Below are 23,529 nucleotides of genomic sequence, written 5' to 3' on the forward strand. Positions count from 1 at the left end.
ACTTAAGAGCAATTATCTTTGTTGAGTAAAAACATTTTTCAATTGACTCAAACAAGAAGCAGAGCTTCCTTGAATCATGCCTATGAATGCTTTAAAGTTTCTCCAAATAATTTCTATTATATATCCTCATGTATGTGCATGTTTATAAGCTCTGAGTAGTCATACTAGACTGAGTTCATCCTCAGGACTTAGTTCGTAGTTTGTTTATTTGATTTGACATAGTTTATAAGTTTACCATTAATGCCATAAGGGAGAGAAAAGGGAGTAAAACACTTAATGTGTATCCTGTACTTTTGTCCTAATTTGAGATTTTATCTATTTCTTCATAACCTGGTATTCCAATAATTATTCTCAGATAATGTTGATACACATTAATAAATGGTTAATAACATTCTAACACAAATTTTACTTCTGTGGAATTGTCAGAAATAATAATTCCTCCTTTGGAATATGAATTCCTTGAGGGTGGGAACTGGTTCATTTTTATCTTCATAACTCCAGGTTAACCTTGCACAACATTAATAAACATTGAGTGGATTTTTCTTTTTTTGAGATGATGTATTTTTAAAATTTCAATTAAATTTTTTAAAAAAATTGTGTTCTTCCCTCTAATTCTTTCCCTACCCATGAAGAAGGCAAGCAATACAAGTAATATATCAATCCCTTATACATATGAATTCATGCAGAGCATTTCTATTTTAGCTATAATTGTTTTAAAAAAAGAGCAAGAAAGATAAAATAAAAAAAGTTTGTTCAATCTACATTCAGACAGAGTTCATCAGAACTCTATTGGGAAGTGGATAGCATTTTTCATCACCAGGCCTTTGAAATTGTCTTGGATCATTATATTGATCAAATTACTAAGTCTTCCACAGTTGATCATCATTAACTGCGTACAATATTCTGGTTCTGCTCACTTTACTCTACATCAATTCATATACATTTTCAGAGATTTCCCTAAAAACATCTTGCTAGTCATTTCTTTTGTTTGTTTGTTTGTTTTTGTTTTTGCAAGGCAATAGGGTTAAAGTGATTTGCCCAAGGTTACATAGCTAAGTATTAAGGGTCTGAAGTCAAATTTGAACTCAGGTCCTCCTGATTCCAGGGCTATGCTCTATGTACTGCACCACCTAGCTGCCCTTCTAGTCATTTCTCATAGCATAATAACTGAAAAATTTTCTCTAAAAACAAGTGTATTTCAGTGGTCCCTTATTAACTGTGGTATCAAATAAATCTGGCATCTCAAATTATTTATAAATAGTCTTTTCTTATGTTTCCAGGCTTTTAAAATCTTATACCCTATACCTTACACAGGCAACTGGTGACAGTTCAAATCTGACCTCAGCTGTGTGACCCTGGGCTAGTCACAACCTTTGCTTGCCTCACTTTCCCCCATTATATAATGGTGATAACAACACCTACCTCAAAGGGTTGCTGTGAGATTAATGAGATATCTGCTTAGCACTGGACCTGGTATGGAGCAGGTGTTGTAGAAAGGCATATTCTTTTTCCCTAGCACCCATCCAGAGAATAGCCAGGCTGAGGTTCTTTATCTGTGACTTACTGTCCACTGCCACTGTGCCTTCCCTACTGACTGTTCCCTATGCCTGGAATGTAGTTTCCCCTCAATCCACCACTTGAATTCTTGGCCTTTCATCAGGGGGTGGCTTAAGTCTCACCTTCTGTAGGTCTTTCCCAGTTCTTCAGCTGCTAAAGTCTTCTCCTATCGGATTACTTTCTATGTTCTGTATATCTTTGGTGTATATCTAGTGTCTTTGCCAGGAGAATATGTCCTTCTTGAGAGTAGGGGATTGCTTTTGGCCCTTCCAATCTCTAGCAGGCATTATTGAGAGATGGTCTGACTTCTTGCTGGTTATCTGCTTTGGAATGTAGCTGTTAAAAGGCTGAAATAGAATGCTGGAAGAGTGGTCCTTTCTGGGCCACTAACACCATCACACCATGGAAAGTATTTAATAAAGCTGTTTCCACTGTTGATGTGGAAGGAATCTTAAGTAGATTCTCTACATATTTTTAAAGACTAAATATACTGCTATATTAGATATCATGAAAATTTTTCAGAGCCATGGATTATTAAAGCAATTGTCTCAACCTCCCAAAACAATCTGAGTGCTATAGCTGGGGTCTAGTGTATTTTTTTAAGTTTAAAATCCATAATTTACCTTCAAAGACCTTTTAACTTAGTGTCTTCCATGCAGTGTGTGGCCAAGTTAAGATTTCCTATTCTATGCAGTCTATATATTGAACATTTTCTATGCTATGTAAGTTACTACTATATTTTTAATTCACACCTAAATGTAGTCAGAGGACTTGGGGGAGACTAAACAAAGACACAATACTGGAGACAAAATACTGCATTGGAAAACAGTCTAGTGGGCTAGCTTGGCTGAAATAAGTGCATGAATTGGAGGAAAGAGAAGTAAGCCTGAAAAGGTAGGCCCGAACCCAACTATGAGGGTCTTTAAATACAGTATGGGGGTATAAAAACAAGGCATATCATATCATGGATGAACTATATCAGATCACCTTCTGTGGGGGGAAGGGAGGGAGGGAGGGAGGGAAAAAATTGAAGAGCTCAAAGTTTTTTTTAAAAAAATGGTTGATGTGCCACTTAGCTGCCCCTATTATTATTTTTTTAATTTTAATTTTAATTTTTTCCTCTTTATTTTATTGCTCATGAGGGTCTATATTTTTGGGGGGAGGAGGTATTATGTTTACTCTTAAACAAGAATATTTTAATAATGCATAAAAACACCATTTGTACAAAAATAAAATAAATATAAATTTAAAAGAGAAAAAAATTGGTTGAAACTACCATTGTATGTAATTGAAAACAAATATTTTATAATGGAAAAATACATAAATTAGGAAGAAGAATCTAAATAGCAGGTACTTCTTAATAAGTTCTGGGTGGACAGATTTTGCTCAGTGTCTAGCTGTAGGCCACAGAAGGCTTAATGTTTTTGAGCTGAATTGAATGAGTGGTATTAAACTGTCTGGGATTTAATGCAGCAATTTATCTTTATCAAAAATGATAGTGAAAGGGGTAGCTAGGTGGCCCAGTGGATAGAGCACTGACCCTGGAGTCAGGAGTACCTGGGTTCAAATCCAGTCTCAGACACTTAATAATGACCTAGCTGTGTGGCCTTAGGCAAGCCACTTAACCCCAATTGCCTTGCAAAAACCTAAAAAAAAGATAGTCAAGATCATTTTATTGATTGAGGTTTAGGGGTACAGTTTAAGGATCACAGATTTGAAGTGGGTAAGAAAGTTTGGAGGATGTCTAGTCTAACTCCCTCATTTTGTTGTTCAGTTATGTCTAAATCTTATTGACCTTGTGGTACTATGCATTCTACCCAGTTTTCTTGGCAAAGATTACTGGAGTGGTCTGTCATTTCTTTTTCCAGTGGATTAAGGTAAACAGGGTGAAGTGACTTGACGAGGGTCACTTAATCCCGTCCCTTGTACAGCTAAGTGTCCGAGACACATTTGAACTCAGATCTTCCTGACTCCAGGCCCAGCGCTCTATCTACTGAGCTGTCCCATTTTCCAGATAAGGCCTAGAAAGTTAAAGTGACTTGTGGTAGAATACCAGTTTTAAACCCAACTTGCTAACTCCATAACCATTTGCTCCTTCTCAAAGAAAGCCCCTCGATCACTACAGCTGTGACAATGATGCAATGATGGGAGGAAAAGGGAAGAACTCTCTCTCTCTTTCTCTCTCTGTCTGTCTGTTTGTCTCTGTCTCTCTCTGTCTCTCTGTCTCTCTGTCTCTCTCTCTCTCTCTCACCAAGGGATTAAACTTCTGGTACACCTTTATTAATAGGTCAGTAAACATTTGTTGCCTGTTGTATCAAGTAGAGTGCTAAGTAGGGAGAATACAAATGAAGAAACAATAGTTTCTGCCTGTTACAAGTTTAGCAGATTGTTTCATGTAACTTGTGAGGCTTTCTACAGAGTAACAGTAACAACCAGGGAGGTTGGGCTGAGATAAGCACACAGCCTTAGATGACCATGACCGGATGAGGGGAAGGATGAGTTCTGGGGCTCACCTACTGTAACAAGGCTAACGGAATGTTGGGCCAGACAGTCATAAAGCACAAGGCACCTCTGTGAACATGACGAAAGGAGACCTTGGCTGCTCAAACGGACAATCTATTTGTGAAAAATCAAGCAATAGGATCAGGACTGGAACCCCGGTCTTGCCCATAACTCATTGCAATTCTGGGTTTAGATCTTGGCAGAGGAGTTACATCTGGGAAACCCAACGGGAGCTTGGGAAAATTTCTCATAAATGATGATTGTCTTTCCTTTTTGAAAAAAAGCACCGCATCAAAGGAGATGATGCCATGACAAGTCCCGTGAACTTGGGGGGGGGCTAAGTCAGCCTCACTTTGTCCTCAGGGTCCAGAGGCCAGACAGGTCGCACAACCAGTAAGAGTCAACTGTCTGAAACCTTCCTGACTCCAAGCCCAGGCCCATCAAAAATAGTCAACAGAGAGGCGGCTAGGTGGTGCCAGGTTCAAATCCGACCTCAGACACTTGGTCATGACCTCGCTGTGTGGCCTTGGGCAAGTCGCTTAACACCATTGCCTTGCAAAAAAAAAACACTAAAAAAAAAGAAAAAATAGCAGAAAATGCAAAATAAATTAGTGTAGGGGTATAAATGAGAAATGAGCCACTGAAAGACTGGAAGCTTTTAATAATACAATAAACTTAGAAGTAACAGAAGTCTTTAATAATTTAAAATAAAGCCTGTAATGATTTAATAGAAAATGATTTAAGTGCTTTGTAACTTAATGAAATGAATTTAAATAGTAAAACCGAGTAACTATTTTAAAAAAACCATCTGATGATTTAGAAATAATATTTGAGTAATGTATACAAAACATTATTTGTACAAAATAAGAATAAATAAATAAATGAGGAAATTTAAAAACAGAGAAAAATGAAGGGAGCTTCGGCAAAGGGCAGGAGCTCGCGTTTCCGGAAGAGGCACATTCTTCCCGCTCGGCCTCCGGGCGCCCGGGCGCCGCCGGCACCTGCACTTCCCGGGCGGGCGGAGGGGGAGGGGAGGCCCGGGGTCACGTGGGTGGCCGCCGGCCTCCCGCCCCGGAGTCCATTGAGAATGAAGGCGGCGGGCGGGCCGGGGGGAGGGGCGCGCGGGCCGGGGGGAGGGCGCGCGGGGAGGGGCGGGCGGGCCGGGGGGAGGGCGCGCGGGGTGGGGCGGGCGGGCCGGGGGGAGGGGCGCGCGGGCCGGGGGAGGGCGCGCGGGCCGCGGGGAGGGGCGCGCGGGCCGGGGGGAGGGGCGCGCGGGGACGGGCGCGCGGGCCGGGGGAGGGGCACGCGGACGCGGGCGCGCGCGCAGCGCGGGGGGGGGGGGCGCGGGTGAATGAGACGCGGCCACGATCCGCACATTCCAGCGTGCCCACGTGACCGCGCCTCGCGGCCGGAGGTAAACAAGCGGCGGGAGGGGGCGGGGAGCCGCTCCGCACGCGCCCCGGGCCTCCGGGCGGCTTCCTCCGGCTCCGGCCCGCGCGCGCAGGGCGAGGCCGAGGGGCGGCGGCCCCGTGGCCCGCGCTCCCGCCCCCGGCCCCCGCCCCGTGGCGCAGCAGGACTCGGCGGGCCCGGCCCGGGCGCTATTTGCGGCCGCTGACGCCGACCAGCCCGGGCGCGGGGCCCGGGATGCCGCTGGGGTCATTTCTATTCTAGCGGCGGCGGCTCCGCCCGGGCCGCGGCCCCCGGAGCCCGGAGGGCGTGCCCCGCGGCCGGGGCCGGGCGCGCCTATAAGGGGCGCGGGCGGCGGCCCGGCCATGCAGCTCTACAGCCCGGGCTTCAGCCACTACCCCGCGGGGGGCCCCGCCGCCGCGCCCCCGCCCGCCGCGGCCGCCGCCCCCTTCAAGGTCTCCCTGCCGGCTCCGGAGCCCGAGGCCGCCGCCCCCCGGGAAGCCGCCGCCGCCGCCGCCGCCATGCCCGCCTTCTCCTCGTGCTTCGAGATGGTGCCCCCGGGGGCCGCCGCCCCTGCCGGGGCCGGGCCCGGGCCCGGGGCCGCCTGCAAGCCCCCGCTGCCGCCGCCGCCGCCGCCGCCGCCGCCCCCCCCGCCGCACTGCACGGCCGCGGCGCCGCCGAGCCCGCGCTGCCCGGGCCCGGAGCGCGGCCCCGCCGCCCGGCCGCCCGAGCCCCCGCGCCGCTGCGCCTCGTCCGCCTGGCTGCTGGAGGGGCTGCTGCGGCCCGAGCCCGCCGCCCGCCCGGACGGGCCCGGCCAGCCGCGCCCGGCCCCGGCCGCCCGGCCCCGCCAGGCCAGCCCCCGGCGCTGGGAGGCGCCCCGGGCCCGCGCCGAGCCGGGCCCCGCGCCGCCCCGGGACGAGAAGCTGGCCCTGTACCTGGCCGAGGTGGAGAGGCAGGACAAGTACCTGCGGCAGCGCAGCAAGTACCGCTTCCACATCATCCCCGACGGCAACTGCCTGTACCGGGCCGTGAGCAAGGCGGTGTCGGGCGAGCAGAGCCAGCACCGCGAGCTGCGCGAGCAGACCGTGCACTACATCGCCGACCACCTGGACCACTTCGGGCCGCTGATCGAGGGCGACGTGGGCGAGTTCCTCATCGCCGCGGCCCAGGACGGGGCCTGGGCCGGCTACCCGGAGCTGCTGGCCATGGGGCAGATGCTGAACGTCAACATCCACTTAACTACGGGCGGGCGGCTGGAGAGCCCCACGGTCTCCACCATGATCCACTACCTGGGCCCCGAGGACTCGCTGCGGCCCAGCATCTGGCTGAGCTGGCTCAGCAACGGGCACTACGACGCCGTGTTCGACCACTCGTACCCCAACCCCGAGTACGACAGCTGGTGCAAGCAGACGCAGGTGCAGAGGAAGCGGGACGAGGAGCTGGCGCGCTCCATGGCCATCTCCCTGTCCAAAATGTACATCGAGCAGAACGCCTGCTCCTGAGGGGTGGGGGTGGGGGGGGGTCGGGGCGGGGTGGGGCGCCCGGAATCGACACTAATTCTGATCAGGGTTACAGCACTTTGAAGCGAATAGATTTACTGTAGGTGTGATGCCTTAATCATTTCGGTGGAACACATTGTTTTGTTTGGTTTTGTTTCTTCCAGAGCTGAAGGTCGCGGCGCACCTGAGTGATGTTTCTCGATAGCCTTGAGTAGTAGTCTTAATGCTATTTATAATTTGTTGTATAAATTTAGCACCACTTCATTTGCAAGCTGATTTTCTCATAGTGTATATTTGTTTATTCCTGGTAATCTATTTTCTATAAAAATGTATTTTTGCACAATATTTTTTAAGATCGGTGTACCTCCATTTATGACGTCTCATTTTGGCAAATGGCTTTTGGGCATAGACCCAGAGAAGTACTTTGTATAAAGCTTATTTTGTACAGAGTTTGTGTTCTTTTATGCTCTATGGGATTGGAACTTTTTACATTTATTCTTTCAAATGAAATTGATGTCATTGGTGTTACCAGATAATTGATCCATTCCATCTTGATGAGAAGAATTTCTTGATTGGAAACCTCGTGATTCTTTTAGGAAAAAAAAAATTATTGGGGGGGAGGGGAAGGCGATGAAGGAGAGGAAAAACATTTTGTTGAAATGGGCAGAACAAGTTTGTTCTGACTGATTGAGTTCCCACGATCATTGGTGTAGTGATTCTGTACTTTGGTTACTGTGTAAAGTGGCCTCTGATTGTCTGGTGCTCAGTTTTATTTATTTTTCATTTGTTACAATAGGATTTTAACATAGGATAAAATAATGCTAACAGGATAATAGTCTTCTGCTTTTATAATAAGTGTCTCTGATTTTACCTTGGGGATTTTTAAAAGTAACAGTATAAATGCCCCTGACAGCAATTAAATTGTGGCAGGAGAATATTATCTTTTTGACTTTGTACCTTGGAAATACTTTCAAGGGTAAAATGGAATTGTCCTGTATTATGTAAAGCTATCTGAAAAGAGCTTGTTTGGTTTGCTGGGTCAAACGTTTCCAACTTAAAAGCTATCTTGTTTCCAATTTTAACTACTTTTAGTCATATTTATTAAGTAATGCAGTTTGTACTTTTTTATTTTGTAATATTTTGTGATTTTTTTGACTTTTTACTGTATTTGTATAATAGGACTATTCTCAGCTAATGGAATGAATAAATGCATACTTTTAATTTTACTGTCTCCTAGTAACCTATTTTAAAATGTTTTTTTTTTGGACTGCTGTATGATTTCATAAACAGACATGGTATGAGAGTTCTCATTGAGGAAATGCCCTCCACCAGGGAAGTTCACATCTGTGTGGAGTTAATTGTTCAAGGGCACTGAGGTTAAGTTGCTTTACCATATCACAGGACATAGCCTTTGTATGTTGTTAGAGGAGGGACTTTTAACTCAAAGCTTCCAGATTCAGAGGCTGACTAGTGGTCCACCACCCTGGGCTTGCCTCTCTCTATAATGACTCAGGTAGGTTCATTTTCACAAATCACAACTTTTCTTTGTTGCAGTAATAAAACTAAATTCTTTAATAATTGGCAACCACTAAATCATTAAAAAAGTCTGTGAGAGGAAATAATTTACAAGTAGAGTTACAAATTGCTGCCATTATTACATTTAAGTATTTTTACCTAGAAAATTCTACATATGAACAATTAAATTCCTCTTGGCACTCCAGAGCAGAGGAGGAGGTATATAAATAAGCATTGGGGTAATTGGTGTAATAGTTTCATTTTCAATATAGGTTTTTGACTTTTTAAAATTTTAGTTAAAGGAATTTCTGGTTTATGATTCTTTTCCAAGTTCTCATAACCAAACTCTTTAATCTTAGGAATTTAGAAATGTTTCATTCATGCTTGACTTACACATAAGCAAAAATAAACTGCAGAAAGCGGTTAGTTTTTCCTCACATCTGCCCACCTCAGCTCCTCCTTCCTTTTAAAGAAATCAAACTAGTTGTTTTCACAGACAAAGCAGTTGATATTTTTTCACTTGTTTTTACAGTGTAAATAGTTAATAGACTGGAGTTTGAGTAAATCCAGACCTGTCATTTTGGTTTTAGTATTGGGTCTTTGGTCTTTTAGCTTTAGAAGCAGGAGGAAAAAGGGGGTGGGTACAGTGCCCTGGTGGCTTTTGCATAGAACACTTGGATATTGAAATTGTTATTTCCTTAGATCATTTGCTGTTAAATTCTTTATAGTTATGAGAAAGTTTAAACTAATATTAATATCCCTATTTCTATCTCTTGCTAATTGGAATCTTAGCAGAGTTCCTTAGTTTATCTTTTTTTTCCCTAATGAATGAATTTCTTTGAGTGGAATAATAGCTAACCTGGAACTTTGTACCTTAGAATGAAGATTGTCTTACTCAAGACTCACAAATCTGTAAATTAATTACATGACCATTTTATAGGTGAAGAAATGAAACCTTTGAGCAGTTAAGTGTCTTGCCCATGCTCTGTGTTAAAACAATTTAAGGCCATATGACAGGATGCCCAAGACCAACACATTTTCCATTGTATTTTACTAGCTCACTAGTAGTCGTCTGATTTGAATCATTTACTCTCTTAAAATAAAAACCCATTCTTTCCCCCTTCTATTAATCAAAAAACATTAAGTATCTTTTAAGAGGCACTAGGGGGTACAGATGCAAAAGGAGACAGGCTTTGCCTTAAAGGAGCATAAGTTCTGTTAGAGGGATGTGTATTCACGGGTAAATCACTACACAGTAATAGAATGTGAGATGGGGAGGAAGACAATTCTAAGGAAATCATTAAGCCTTGTTTTCTCTCCATACATCATTTCACCTCTGGTAGCTACAATTAACTGTGTTAGAAACCTTGAACTTCTGAAGACTATGAAGAATTATGTCAGGGGGCGGCTAGGTGGTGCAGTGAATAGAGCACCGGCCCTGGAGTCAGGAGTACCTGAGTTCAAATGTGATCTTAGACACTTAATAATTACCTAGCTGTGTGGCCTTGGGGGAAGCCACTTAACCCCATTTGCCTTGCAAAGAAAAAAAAATCTAAAAAAAGGAAAAAGAATTAAGCCAGGTAGATTTTGATCCCAGGTCAACTACATGCCCCTCTACACTGGACAAATAATAACCTCTCTGACCCTTAGTGGTGGACTAGGTGTTCAATTTTAACATCCTTTTCAGCTCTATATCTGGATTGGATCAATTGGAAATAGATAGGCCATAGCACCTGTGATCTCATTGGTATACAGAGGTGTCACCATCAGGACCTGTAGATTTTTCCTTGAGCTAGAATCATATCAAAATGTAACTGGGAAATGTTTAACAAAACAAATGAAAATACATTGTAACATAATGGTGATTTGTGGTTTTCTAAGTCATGTCGCCTGAAGTGATCTCTTTCTGTCTGAGTTTGACACCATTGGTTTTGAGATGAGTAAACTTCCTCTGCCAAGCAAGAGCTACACCTTCTGCAAATCATAGTCTTCTGTGACTTGCTGATAGTTACAGTCACCATATGTCAGGTTGGCCTTGAATATATATAATAACTTATTTTATCTACTATGCCATAATGCTTTTCAAAAAGTATGATATCGATATTAAAGAGTAATATCGTTATGCTTTCCCAACAATGTTAATTATTTTTCATTTTTTTGATACTTGTAGTGACCAACAGTTATGTTAGTAGCATATGGTTTAAGAACTGATTACCTGGTCATATTTCCAGGAGTAATTAACATTTGGTTTTTAATATAGTCTCATGAATAAGATAAACTGATGTTATGAGACAAATGTTCATATATGCAGTCTATTTACCTTTTCTTTTTTTAAAATTCATTTCAATTGTAAAATTATTTTTTTTGGTTATATTTTAAGTTCAAGCTATTTCATTTTCTCCCTCCTCACCCTGCATTAAAGAAGACCACTATTTTACATATGGATGTATATAAATACACATATGTATATATACATGCATACATGTATGTATGTATATATGCATATGACCATACTATGTATACTTTCTATTTATCAATTTTTCTTCAGGAGGTGGATAACATCTTGTCTAGTTAATTTGAGTATTTATAATACTCAATAGGTTAGTCCTTCAGTTATTTTTTAATATTACTTTGCCATATTCTGCTTACATTTTTTAAAAATCAAAAGACAGGTGGTCAAATGGCTAGAGCATTGATTGAACTCAAGAAGACTTGAATTCTAATTCAGAACCAGACATGTTTAAACTGCATGACCTTGGGCAAGTCATTTAACCTCTGCCTCAGTTTTCTTGACTGTAGAATAGCCAGCATTGCTGTGAGGATCCAATGAGAAAATATTTGTAAGGTGCTCAGCACAATGCCTGCTACACAGTAGATACCCCATAAATGTTTGTTTTACTCTTTTGGCTATCTTACGTAAGCATTTGCCTGTTCACATTCTTTTAATTAAAAATTTTAAAATTTGAGTCATATTTTTGTGAATTGCAATATGTATATACAAAATAACAAACAATGAGCTCAAAACATTAGACAATATGGGCATTCCTTGGAGATACTATAGGTTTGGTTCCAGATCACTACAATAAATTGAGTCACGTGAATTTCTTTTTTGGTTTCTCAGGTTATTGAAAAATTATGTTTACTCTATATTGTGGTCTATTAAGTATGCAGTAGTATTAAGTTTAAAACTATATACCTTAATTTAAAAATAGTTTATTGCAAAACTGTCAACCATTATCTGAGCCTTCAGTGAATCCTAATATTTTTGCTGATGAAAGAGTCATGCCTATTGGTTATTGACTGATCAGGATGGTGGTTGGTGAAGATTGGAGTGACTGTGGCAATGTCTTATGTTTGAACATTGATTGACCTTTCTTTTCAGTTGAATATTTAGATGTCATTGTAGGGTTTTTCACTGGCCTAATTTCAATATTGTTGTATCTTTCAGAATAGGGAGTCCCAAGGAGAGGGAGAGAGATAGAGAATGGCTGATTGCTAGAGTGGTCAGAAAATGTACAACAATTTATCGATTAAATTCACTGTCTTTTATGGACCTGGTTAGTGGTACCCCAAAACATTTACAATGGTAACATCAAGATCACTAATTATAGATCACCAGAAGAGATAAAATTATAATGAAAAAGTTAATCATTTTGTCCTTCCTTTGAAGAAGACCACAACATCAGGGAGGTGATGCCATGAGAGGCACATGAATTAGATTTGAGTGAGGGAGGCTGTGCTATGTCACAAGCCTCACTTTCTCCTCCAGAGCCAGGGACCAGATATGAATCAGGAGGACTGAAGATGGACCTGGATGTGAGGCAATCAGGGTTAAGTGATTTGTCCAAGTAACACAGCTAGTTAGAGTCAAGTGTCAGAGACTAGATTCCAACTCTGGTCCTTCAGAATCCAAGGTCAATGCTCTGTCCACTGCACCACCTATCTGCTCCATAAAAAAACTTAGAAATATTGCCAAAATTACCAAAATATGACACAGACACAATGTGAGCACAAGCAGTTTTAAAAATGGCAACAATGGACTTGCTTGACACCGACTTGCCTCAAATATTTAATTTGTAAAAAAAAAAACCCACAGTATTTCCAAAGTGCAATAAAGTAAAATACAATAGAGTAAGGTATGCCTGTATTGTGTAGTGCAAAGGACTAGAAAATAAAAAGGCTTGAGTTTTGAGTCCTGTTGATTTTGAAACTGATAGAGAACAGTAGACAAACCCCTCTGAGGCTGCCCAATAGGAATTCTGAGACAAGTGCATTTTATAAAGGGGACCTATGTTCTTATTCAACACCTTAAACTAGTTAGCCTCTTCATTTTGGGAAAATTGCCATATTGAAGTGTTTTCTTAATGATTGTTGCATTGAAAAAACGGCTCTTGAAATAATCCTGCTACTCTACTTAAATTTAAGTGTTAATTCATTGCTGAAGGGATTAGAATATGGTCAAACTCTGAAAACTCTTCTAGAGCATACTGATATGTCCACAGTCTAATGAATTACTTTTTAAAGTTGTTTCATAATTTAGATAAATGTATTGGCCAAGAATAAATGTCGTTCACCTGCTAATCTAAAGAAACTTTTCCCTCATTATGTCAAACTTCGATTCCCATTCCTGGTTTTCTGATATGTTTCTGATATCTAAAAATAAAAATTTGGAATTTTCCAAAGAAAATTAACTCTATTTTTCAAAGTGTAAGACATATAGAACTTTCAGGTGGAGAATGTTGTGAAATCAAACACATGAGAGGGTGTTGCAACCTCAAGAATGTTGGAAACTGTTCGAAGAGTAATCCTAGAGATTACAAATGGAAGAATGTTCTTTTGAAAACATTGGAGGGCCTTTTCTAAGTCAGGGATGGATAGAAATCTCATCTTTACCATATATTTCATCTTTATGCTATCATCTAAAAGAGTGATCCTGATTCGTTAAGGGCAAATCATTTTCAGAATTAAGCCAAATTATTTTTAAAGTAACTTAGTAACTGAAAGTGATTTTGAAAGTACTTTGTCTAGGTCACAGGGACTTGCTGTGACTTGTTAGGAAAACTACACCCATTCCAAATTCATTTGTTCTCTTCCCCATGGCCTTGTTGCAAAGGAATTCTTAGTAGTTTGAAGCATGCTTTTGTCCATTTTCTTTACTTCGTTGTTTAGGGCCTGGTGGTAGACTGAGCCTGTGAATTGAACTGTGTTTATGGACCAGTTTCTAGATTATTGACAAGATTGCATAAGTGGACAAAGAGGTAAACCTACAAGTTAAAAAGAATGAGATTTGTCTGGGTGTGGAGGCAAAAACTTGAAATCCCTGCTAGGGGTGGGGAGGAGGTCAAAACCAGTGCATTAATTAGACTTGGGACTTCAGAGCTGCTGTGGACCTAAAGCTGAACAAAGAAATGCTAGTACTAAATCTGACACCAAAGGAAGATCACCACTATGGTTGGAGGTCAGGGTGTATCACATTAGCCAATTGACCCAAATCAGACATGGGACAGGTCAAAGCTCCCATCATGGTTTATACCAGGTTGATTTTTGTTTTACTGTTGCTATCACCAATGAGATTAAACTGCAATGCCAGCCAGACTGAGAAAGAGAGATCCAATTTCCTCACCACCCTTGCCTCTTCCCTCCCTAAAGTAGAAGGGGAAAAGGATCCCACATATGGTCAACTCATTCAATTAACTCCTGAAATACCAAAAGAAGAGGACCTCTAACATGTTGAGTAGATTCTCAAAAGGATATCTGTGAGGAAATCTGATTGAAAAAAATACAGATATGGAGGGTTGTGGTCCACAGGTGATACCAATGCCAATGAAATCATGTATTTTTTAAAGTATTTATTACCTGGGCTTACTGTGTTCAATACCAACATCCTTAAATACAGTCAATTGTATTATAAATATATGCTATGGAATATGATGCCAAAACAAATTAATGCTTAACTATCCCCACTATTGTAACAACTAATACAATGGCATTTTCATATGGAAAAGGCACAATATTATTTAATCATTGTGAGAGTATATGACTTTAGAATGACAACTCATTTATTGTTATATTCTAATGTATTGTTATATTGTTATTGTTAATATTGTTAATATATGGTTATATTATATCTAATATATTGTTATATAATATATTGTATATATTGTTATATTCTAAGCTTCCTGAAGACAGGCATTATTTTACTTTTGTATTTCTGTTTTGTGTCTAGTGTTTAACTAGATGTCTAACATAGAGAAAGTGATTAAAAATTCTTTTTGGGGGCAGCTAGGTGGCATAGTGGATAAAGCACCGGCCTTGGAGTCAGGAGTACCTGGGTTCAAATCCAGTCTCAGACACTTAATAATTACCTAGCTGTGTGGCCTTGGGCAAGCCACTTAACCCTGTTTGCCTTGCAAAAAAAAACCTAAAAAAATTCTTTTTGATCAATTTAGCATCATAAGGGAAGAAAATGAATTCTCTAAGTTCTGGAATGCAGAAAGAATTTAGCCATTTTGATGGACATTTTCTGATTATATGACATGTAGGACATTCTCCATTCATAACCTAACAACCTTTTATTTTCAGGGATCTCATGAAAATTTTTATAATCTTCTGTAAGACATTGCTGTCTTCAAGATTTGTTGAAGTGCACAGGTGCACAGACCTATTTACCCTTGGACTTTGATCTCTGACTACTTTTTTGAGTTCTTGTGTTTCCTCTTTGCTCATGGTGACAGATGTCACTTTTTGTAGCTCTCCATGCAGCCATTCTTAGTGTTACCTTCCCTCTCTCCATTCTAAATAAATCATTGCCTCTAATTGCCAATAATTGTAAAACCAACCTTGTTATAATAGTATCTGTAGAGAGAATCAGTTTAAAGTGAAGGGACTTTACAATGAATAAAGCAATTGAGAGTTTACATGTATTCTGTGGCACCTACCATTTTATTTTTGTTCCTCAAAGGCCTTTGCAACTTCCATGTTCTTTACTGGTTCACATAATTGAAATTATTAGGTGGAGTAAAAGTTTTAAAGATGTTACTGTGTTACTGTGTCTGTTAAGATACAAATGGATAGCTACTTCCTATACTCCATCAGGTTCATGATGTAGTAGAAAGAGACTGATTATGAGGTTAAAGAATCCATATTGTTAACCTGCTTGTCACTCACTCCTTGTCTAACCTTGGGCAAGTCACAACCACTCTGGGACTGTTTCCTCAGCTGGGAAATGAGGGGGATTGGATTAGATGGACTCCACGTTTTTTTGCAGCTCTTAACTATGATCCTATGATCATTCCTTGTCAAAGTTCTGACTCATCTGCCATTGCCCATTTGCTACTCTTCTTTTACCCTCTTCTACTATACTTCTATGACTATACTCTTTCAGAATCATGCCAATTAGCTTTTTATTTCTAAACCACAATATACTGTTTCCTTTCAATCATTAGATTAATTAGAGTGCCTTTTATTAGTCCATTCTCATTTCTTTCAAGAAGCCTTTTCAAATGAAAATGCTTTGTTCAGATATATAACATCAATACTGATGTAACCATTTTCCTCTCCTTTTTCAGATGCATTTCTTTATATGGAAATAGTTACCTCCCCACTTCTGACATCTCTTCCCCTATTAACATGTTAAAAACCTATGGTTTTTCTAAGTTCTTTTTCTTCTGATAGTGCCTAGGATAGTGGGTATGGGACACAAAAAGGCACTAATGCTTTGGTTTACTTTTACAAAGAGTTTAAATTAGGAATTTGAGGAAGAATATATTAGAAGCAGTGGTTAATACTCAAGCATCTAAATTAGTTGAAACTGAACTAAAACCTGCCTTTTGCTAAACCAGATTTAAGTGCCTACTGATACTGAGTGTTTATAAAGGTGTAACCATGATGATATTGTTGGGGAGTAATAACCGATTTAAATCCACCCTCCTTTTCAGTTCTTGGTTTGAGTAATTTTAGAGATTGACGGGGTAGTTGTGTTTCTTCTCTTATCAGGGGGACAGAAAAGGCGGTTCCCAAAACAAACAATTGTGAAGGAAATTTATACCAATGTGTCACATAACACCAGGACTGCCAGTTTGTAAAATAAACTCAAATGAGGCTTTCAGTTCTAATGACAAACAGGAAACATTCATGCTATTTGTTTCAGCTAGCTCTTACAGTGAAACATGAGCTATGCTGATGATGTAACAAGAATAAAAAAAGAAGGAAATGCCACTAGTTAAATGGAAGAATACAGGCAGGCAGTTTGGAGTTAGCTGTCAATTCAGAGCTTTTGCCACCATAGGAAAAAAAAGCCTAACAAAGAGGAAATAGTAGTTAGCTCTTTAAAGAAAGGGAAACAAGGCCTGTGACTCAAAAGCTGATCACTGCAGATTCCTTATAGAAAGTGTTCCAGTAAATGAATTTACTGTAGGAGGAAGAAGGCAAAGAATTCTGTTGGATGTGGGACATTTCTATGTAGAGAACTTCTTTGCAAGGTCTTTATTATGGAAGAATTGGTTTGATCATGACCAGTTTTAGGAGGGGGGAAACAGTACCAATGCATATAATGATGATTAAAGAAAAGATTGTATCTGTGTAGATCATATACGATGTGTAATGTCTACATAGAAATTGCTTTAGCATTTAAACCTTGTGAAAAAAAGAAAATGAGAATGCATATAGGTTTTGTTACTTTAGTATATGGAAGTATTTTATAAGATTGCCGGTGTCAAAAGGGTGACTCACAGATCATGGAATTACATATAATAAATATACAATGGTTCACTTGCAAAGAAAGTTATTTAGAAATTTTACTGAACCCTATGAGCAGCTTTTATCTCCTTTTAATCTTTACCAGTTCTTTGAAAAGATTGATACAATCCACTTCCTTTATGAAAGGATGTGATTCTTCATACTAGCCTCCAATAAAAATGCCAGTTTGTTCCAATATAATAACAAATAAACTAAACATGAAAAGTTCTCAAGTTCTCAATAAAAAATATTTCCTCTTTTAGACACTACCTTTTATTCCTCACATCCTTTCCTATTCATTCCTTTATGCTGCCCTGGTCTCCTGTGTGAATGCTCTGCTTTTCCTTTTCTAACTGGAGATTTTGTTCCATGCATTATGACTGTGCTGGAAACAGTCTGACCTTTATTGTTTGTCTGGTTACAGTGTATGCAAGGAAAGACTGAAAAGGACAGGAAAAAATAGGAAAAGGAAATAAAGTAGTACATATTGTACTACAGAACCTACTTCTATTTCATTTAAAAATCATATTCTTTCATCTCTATATTTCTGGCTCAAGTTTGTCTTTTAGGTATCAAGTCCTATTGTTTTGCATAATAGAGGCAAATTTGGTGTTTGGCTGATAAAAAGTAGCAAGTAAGTATATATATGCACACACACACACACACACACACACACACACACACACACCCCTTTATTGGAGTGAACAGATCAAGAAGAAATACTTTCAACTTAAACATTTGTTTACTTGATAGTGTTTTTTTCTTGGTAGGATTTTGCAAGGCAAATGGGGTTAAGTGGCTTGCCCAAGGCCACACAGCTAGGTAATTATTAAATGTCTGAGCCCACATTTGAACCCAGGTACTCCTGACTCCAGGGCCAGTGCTTTATCCACTGCGCCACCTAGCCGCCCCTTGATGGTGTTTTTGTAGATAAATACAAATCAATCTACTTCCTCTGTTTTTTTCTTCCTTAACCAATTGCAAATATATATATATATATATATATATATTATATATATATATATTTGTGTGTGTTTGTGTATATATGTTTATATAATTTATATGTGTGTGTACATATACACATATATATAGTAGATATACACTATATATATATTTATGAATACAGTTACAAAATACTTTTCACACAAATATAGTCAGATCTAAACAATCAGAAAAATATCAATTGCTCCTGGGTAGGTTGAACTAATATAATAAAAGTGATAATTCTACTTAAATTAATCTACTTATTCAGTTCCATGCCAATCCAACTACTAAAAATATTTTATGGAACTAGAAAATATAATAAAATTTATCTGGAAGAAGAAAAGGTCAAAAATATCAAGAGAATTAATGAAAACAATGCAAGGGATGGTGGCCTAGCCATACTAGTTCTAAACTATTTTGTAAAGTGGGAATCATATTTCATATTGGCTAAGAAATAGTGTGGTGGATCAGTGGAATAGATTAGGTATACAAGACAATGTGGTAAAAAAACTGCATAAGCTACAGTTTCATAAACCCAAAGACTCCAACTTTTGGGATAAGAACTCACTGACAAAAATAGCTGGGGAAACTGGAAAATAGTATGGTAGAAAGTAGGCATAGACCAACATCTTACACTATACATACACATATAGAGCCAATTAAGAAAGCAAGTAGTAGTTGATCTGTCAGATCTGTGAGAGGGGAAGAATTTATAAACAAACAAAAGATAAAGAACAATATAAAACACAAAATGAATAATTTTTATTATACTAAATTTAAAAGGTTAGCCAAGATTAGAAGGAAAGCAAAAACCTGGGAAAGAATTTTTATAGCCAGTGTTTCTGATAAAGACCTCATAAGTTGAGGCAACTATGATGCAGTAGATAGGGCACTGGCCTTGGAGTCAGAAGGATGAGAGCTTGAATCCACCTCAAATACTTGACTTGTACTAGTTGTGTGACCTTGGGCAAGACACTTAACCATGATTGCCTCATATTCAGGGCCATCTCCAGTTGTCACGATTCACATCTGGCTGCTGGACCCAGATGGTTATGGAAGAGAACGTGAGACTGATGATTTGGCTCAGCATCCTCCTCATTCACATCCAATTCCTGTGCTTGTCATGACATCACCACCTTGGTGTTGTGGTATTCTTGGAAACATAGGATAAACATCATTTTTAAGTTACACAGAGAACTGAGTCAAATATACAAGAATACGAGTCATTCCCCAATTGATAAACAGTCATTGGATATGAACAGACAGTTTTCAGATGAAGAAATTAAAGCTCTCTATAGTCATATAAAAAATGCTCTAAATCACTATTGATTAGAGAAATGCATATTAAAAGAATTCTGAGGTATAACTCAGATCTATTAGATTAGCTAAGATGACAGAAAAGGGAAATGACGAATATTGGAGGGGATGTTGAAAAACTGGACATTAATACACTAATGGGCATTAATGGTGGAGTTGTGATCTGATTCAACCATTCTGGAGAGTAATTTGGAACTATATCCAAAGAGCCATAAAACCTTTGATTCAGCAATACCACTATTAGGCCTATATCCCAGACATTTGTGAAAAAGATTCAAATATACAAAAATATTCATAGCAGGTATTTTTGTGGTGGTAAAGAATGAGAAATTGAGGGGAAAGCTGAATAAGTTGTGCTATATAAATATAATGGAATACTATTGTTCTATAAGAAATGATGAGCAGGTAAATTCCAGAAAATCCTGAAAAGATTTTTTGTTCCGATTCTTCTCAGCATGATGAATATGAAAATATGTTTAGCTTGATCTATCTATCATGTGTCTTTCTCTAATATATAACATTAGATTGTTTGCTGTCTTGGAGATGAAATGAAGGGATGGAGAAAATTTTACAAAAATGAATATTGGAAATATATATGTAATTGGGGAGAAAGTCTTTTAAAAAATGAACCTTTTTAATATATAGGGCAGAGCCAAGATGGTGGCATGAAGGCAGCATTTCCCGTGAACTCCTCCCCCCTCCACCAGTTCCAAAAGCCAACAAATGATGACTCTAGCCAAAATTTAGAGAAGCAGAACGCACAGAAAGACTGAGTGATACATTTTCCCAGTCCAAGATAACTTAGAAGTTCTGCGGGAAAGGTGTGTTTCACCAGGACTGGTGGTTGGGAAAAAAGCCATGGCCACAGCGCAACTCAGCCCAGCCCAGAGATCACTGGCAACAGCTTGAAGGGTCAGGGAGAGAACTCTGCTACACTAGAATGAGTGTGGAGTGAGGAGCACTGGTGGCAGAATCTGGAGAAAGAATCTGGAGAAAGAAGCCTGCAGCCCCAGAGACAGTAAAGGGACAGGGAAGACTGCAGAGATTTCTCTGCTCTCCCTTGCCTACATTCAGATATAGATTGCAGTTTGGGCTTCCATACTAAGTAGCCAAGCTGAATCCAGGGCAGAGGGAAGTACAGGGGTCATCTACATATCAAAGCACAGGCAAGAGAGAATAAGACCTTAGAGGAAAAAGGGTCCCAGTGGGGTGTCCCCCCCTAAAAAAAACTCCAAAGCCTTGGAAGTGCTGTAAATTAGTCTTGGGCTGAGGAAATGATTAAACAAGAAAAAGGACCATAGAATTACTTTAATCCCATGGAAAATCAAAACACATACTCAAATGATGACAAAATTGAAGCTCCCATATCTAAAACCTCCAACAGAAATAAAAAATGGGCTCAGACTATAGATAAGCTCATAAAAAGACTTTGAAAATCAATTAAGGGAGATGGAAGAAAAATTGGGAAGAGAAACGAGAGCAATGCTGAAAAATCATGTAAACCAAATCAGTAGCTTGGTGAAAGATATACAAAAAATATGGAGGAAAATAATATGTTAAAAAACAGTTTAGGCCTAATGGAAAAAAAGCAAAACAAAAGGCAAATGAGTATAAGAATGCCTTAAAAAGCTGAATTGGTCAGCTGGAAAAGGTGCTAAAAAAGCTCTCTGAAGAAAATAGCTCCTTCAAATGCAGAATGGAACTAAAGGAAGCTGATGACTTTGCAAATCAGCAAGAAATAAAACTCTTCCAAAAAAGCCAAAAATTAGAAGAAAATGTGAAATATCTCATTGGAGAAACAACTGACCTCAAAAACAGATCCAGAAGAAATAATTTAAAAATTATTGGGCTACCTGAAAGTTATGACTAGGAAAAGAGCTTAGACTTCATTTTTCAAGAAATAATACAGCAAAATTGCCCTGAAATCCTAGAAGCAGAAGGTAAAATAGAAATTGAGGGAGTTCACCAGTCACCTCCTGAAAGATTTTCCAAAAGAAAAACTTCTAGGAATATTATAGACAAATTCCAAAACTCCCAAATCAAGGAGAAATTCTAAAAAGCTGCCAGAAACAAACAATTCAACTACTGAGGCTCTATAGTCAGGATTACACAGGATGTGGAAGCATCTACATTAAGGGCTCATAGGAATTGGAATATGATATTCTAGAAGGCAAAAGATCTTGGTTTACAACTGAGAATCAACTACCCAGAAAAACTGAACATCCTCTTTTAGGGAAAAAGATGGATTTTCAATGAGACAGGGGACTTTCAAACTTTCCTATTGAAACAAACAGAACTGAACAGAAAGTTTGATCTTCAAGTACAGGACTCTGGTGAACCATAGAGGGGCTGGATGGGAAGGACTAACTATGAGGAACTTAATGATATTGAACTGTTTGTATTCCTGCATGGGAAGTGGATATTGATAACTCATGTGAATTTTCTCATTTATAAGAACTTTTAGAAGGAGCATATATAGATGAGACATAGGAAGGAGCAGAATATAATGGTATAATATAGTAAAAAGATGGAGCCAATGGGTAATAAAGAAAAGTACTGGGAGGAAGGGAAAGGAGATAAAGAGGAAGAAGCTAAGAAATTTCACATAAGAGTCAAGAAAAAGCTTTTTCAATGGAATGGAAAGGGGGAAGGCAAGGGGGAATGAGTGAGCCTTCATTCTCATCAGAAATGGCTCAGAGAGGAAATAATATACACACTTAATAGGGTGAGGAAATCTATCTTACTCTAGAGAATAATGAGAAGAAAGGGATGGGATAAGGGGGAATGGGGGAGGGAAGGGGAGAATAGGTGATAGAAGAGAGAGAAGATCAAAGGAGAGGGTACTCAGATTCAATACAGTTTTGGACAGGGCCAGGATGAAAGGAGAGAGAGAATAGAATAAATGAGAGTGGTGAGGAATAGAGTGGAGATACAGCTAGTAATAGCAACTGTGGGAAAAATATTGAAGCAATTACTCTGCTGGATTTATGATAAAGAAGACAACTCACCCCAGAGACAGAGCCATTGGAATCTGAACACAGACTGAAGTACATTTTTCTCTCTCTCTCTCTCTCTATTCTTGAGATTTCTCATCTTCTTGGGGGCAGGTATGTTTATTCATGTTTACTCTTACAACACATTCAATTTACATCAGTGTATAGCATGGAAACAATGTAAAGACTATCAGACAGCCTTCTGTGGGGGGGGGAAGAATTGTAATATTCAAAACCTTACAAAAATGACAGGTAGATACTATTATTGTATATAATTGGAAAACAAATAAAATATTGACATGTAAAAAAACAAACCTTTTGATTCCTGTAGTGAGAATATTTTTTGAGGGTGAAGAATAAGTCCTTTTTATTTATAATTTATTTCCTAAAACATTTGGCACTTGATTTTATATTTATATTACTTTATCTGGTCCAATTGATAAGATCTCAATTTCAGAGGGAAAAGAGAACAGATAGCATTTACTCTAAATTTCTCATTTTTCAGGTGAGGAAGGTGAAAATAAAGGATATTAAATGAATTGTCCAAGACTATATGGATTGTAAGTGTCAGAAGCAGATCTTGAAACCAAGTCCTCTGTAGAAGACAATATTGGAATATATCTAATCAACCAGATAACTGTATTCCTATGTCTATAATTTATCTCCTGACTCACTGTGTGCTGTATTTTGGAATGAAAATGAATGTACTTTCCTCTATGGATTCATATTTTGAAATTTACCTTAATGTGTTAGTCCCTCTATGGTGGTGATTTATTTTTTGGTCAGTTAAAGCAAGTTTTGAAAATGAACCATCTCCAAAGACATCTGTGAACTAACTCTGACATCTACAATCTCCTCTGAATTTATCCTCTGAGTTGGCAGCCTAAACTTGTTCTCTTGGCATCTCAAAGTCTCGTGACTCTCAGTTGATTCAATAAAAAATAGTTAATGCAAATTTGTCTTGATATGAGGCTTTAAGTTTTTAGTTTTTGTAATTCATGAGTGGTTTCATGATTCAG

General features: G+C 39.5%; 1 protein-coding gene and 1 long non-coding RNA gene across 4 annotated transcripts in view; both read left to right on the forward strand.

Annotated features, from left to right (window-relative positions):
- Window positions 1-23,529, forward strand: part of LOC141492581 (uncharacterized) — a 115,624-nt gene that overhangs the window by 83,727 nt on the left and 8,368 nt on the right. The window lies entirely within an intron of this gene.
- Window positions 5,809-6,968, forward strand: OTUD1 (OTU deubiquitinase 1). Its single transcript, XM_074195070.1, has one exon. It carries the CDS (start codon window positions 5,832-5,834, stop codon window positions 6,966-6,968), a length of 1,137 nt encoding a protein of 378 aa, XP_074051171.1. The 5' UTR covers window positions 5,809-5,831.

Source organism: Macrotis lagotis, chromosome 7 (assembly GCF_037893015.1).
Source record: "Macrotis lagotis isolate mMagLag1 chromosome 7, bilby.v1.9.chrom.fasta, whole genome shotgun sequence".
Classification (NCBI taxonomy): domain Eukaryota; kingdom Metazoa; phylum Chordata; class Mammalia; order Peramelemorphia; family Peramelidae; genus Macrotis; species Macrotis lagotis.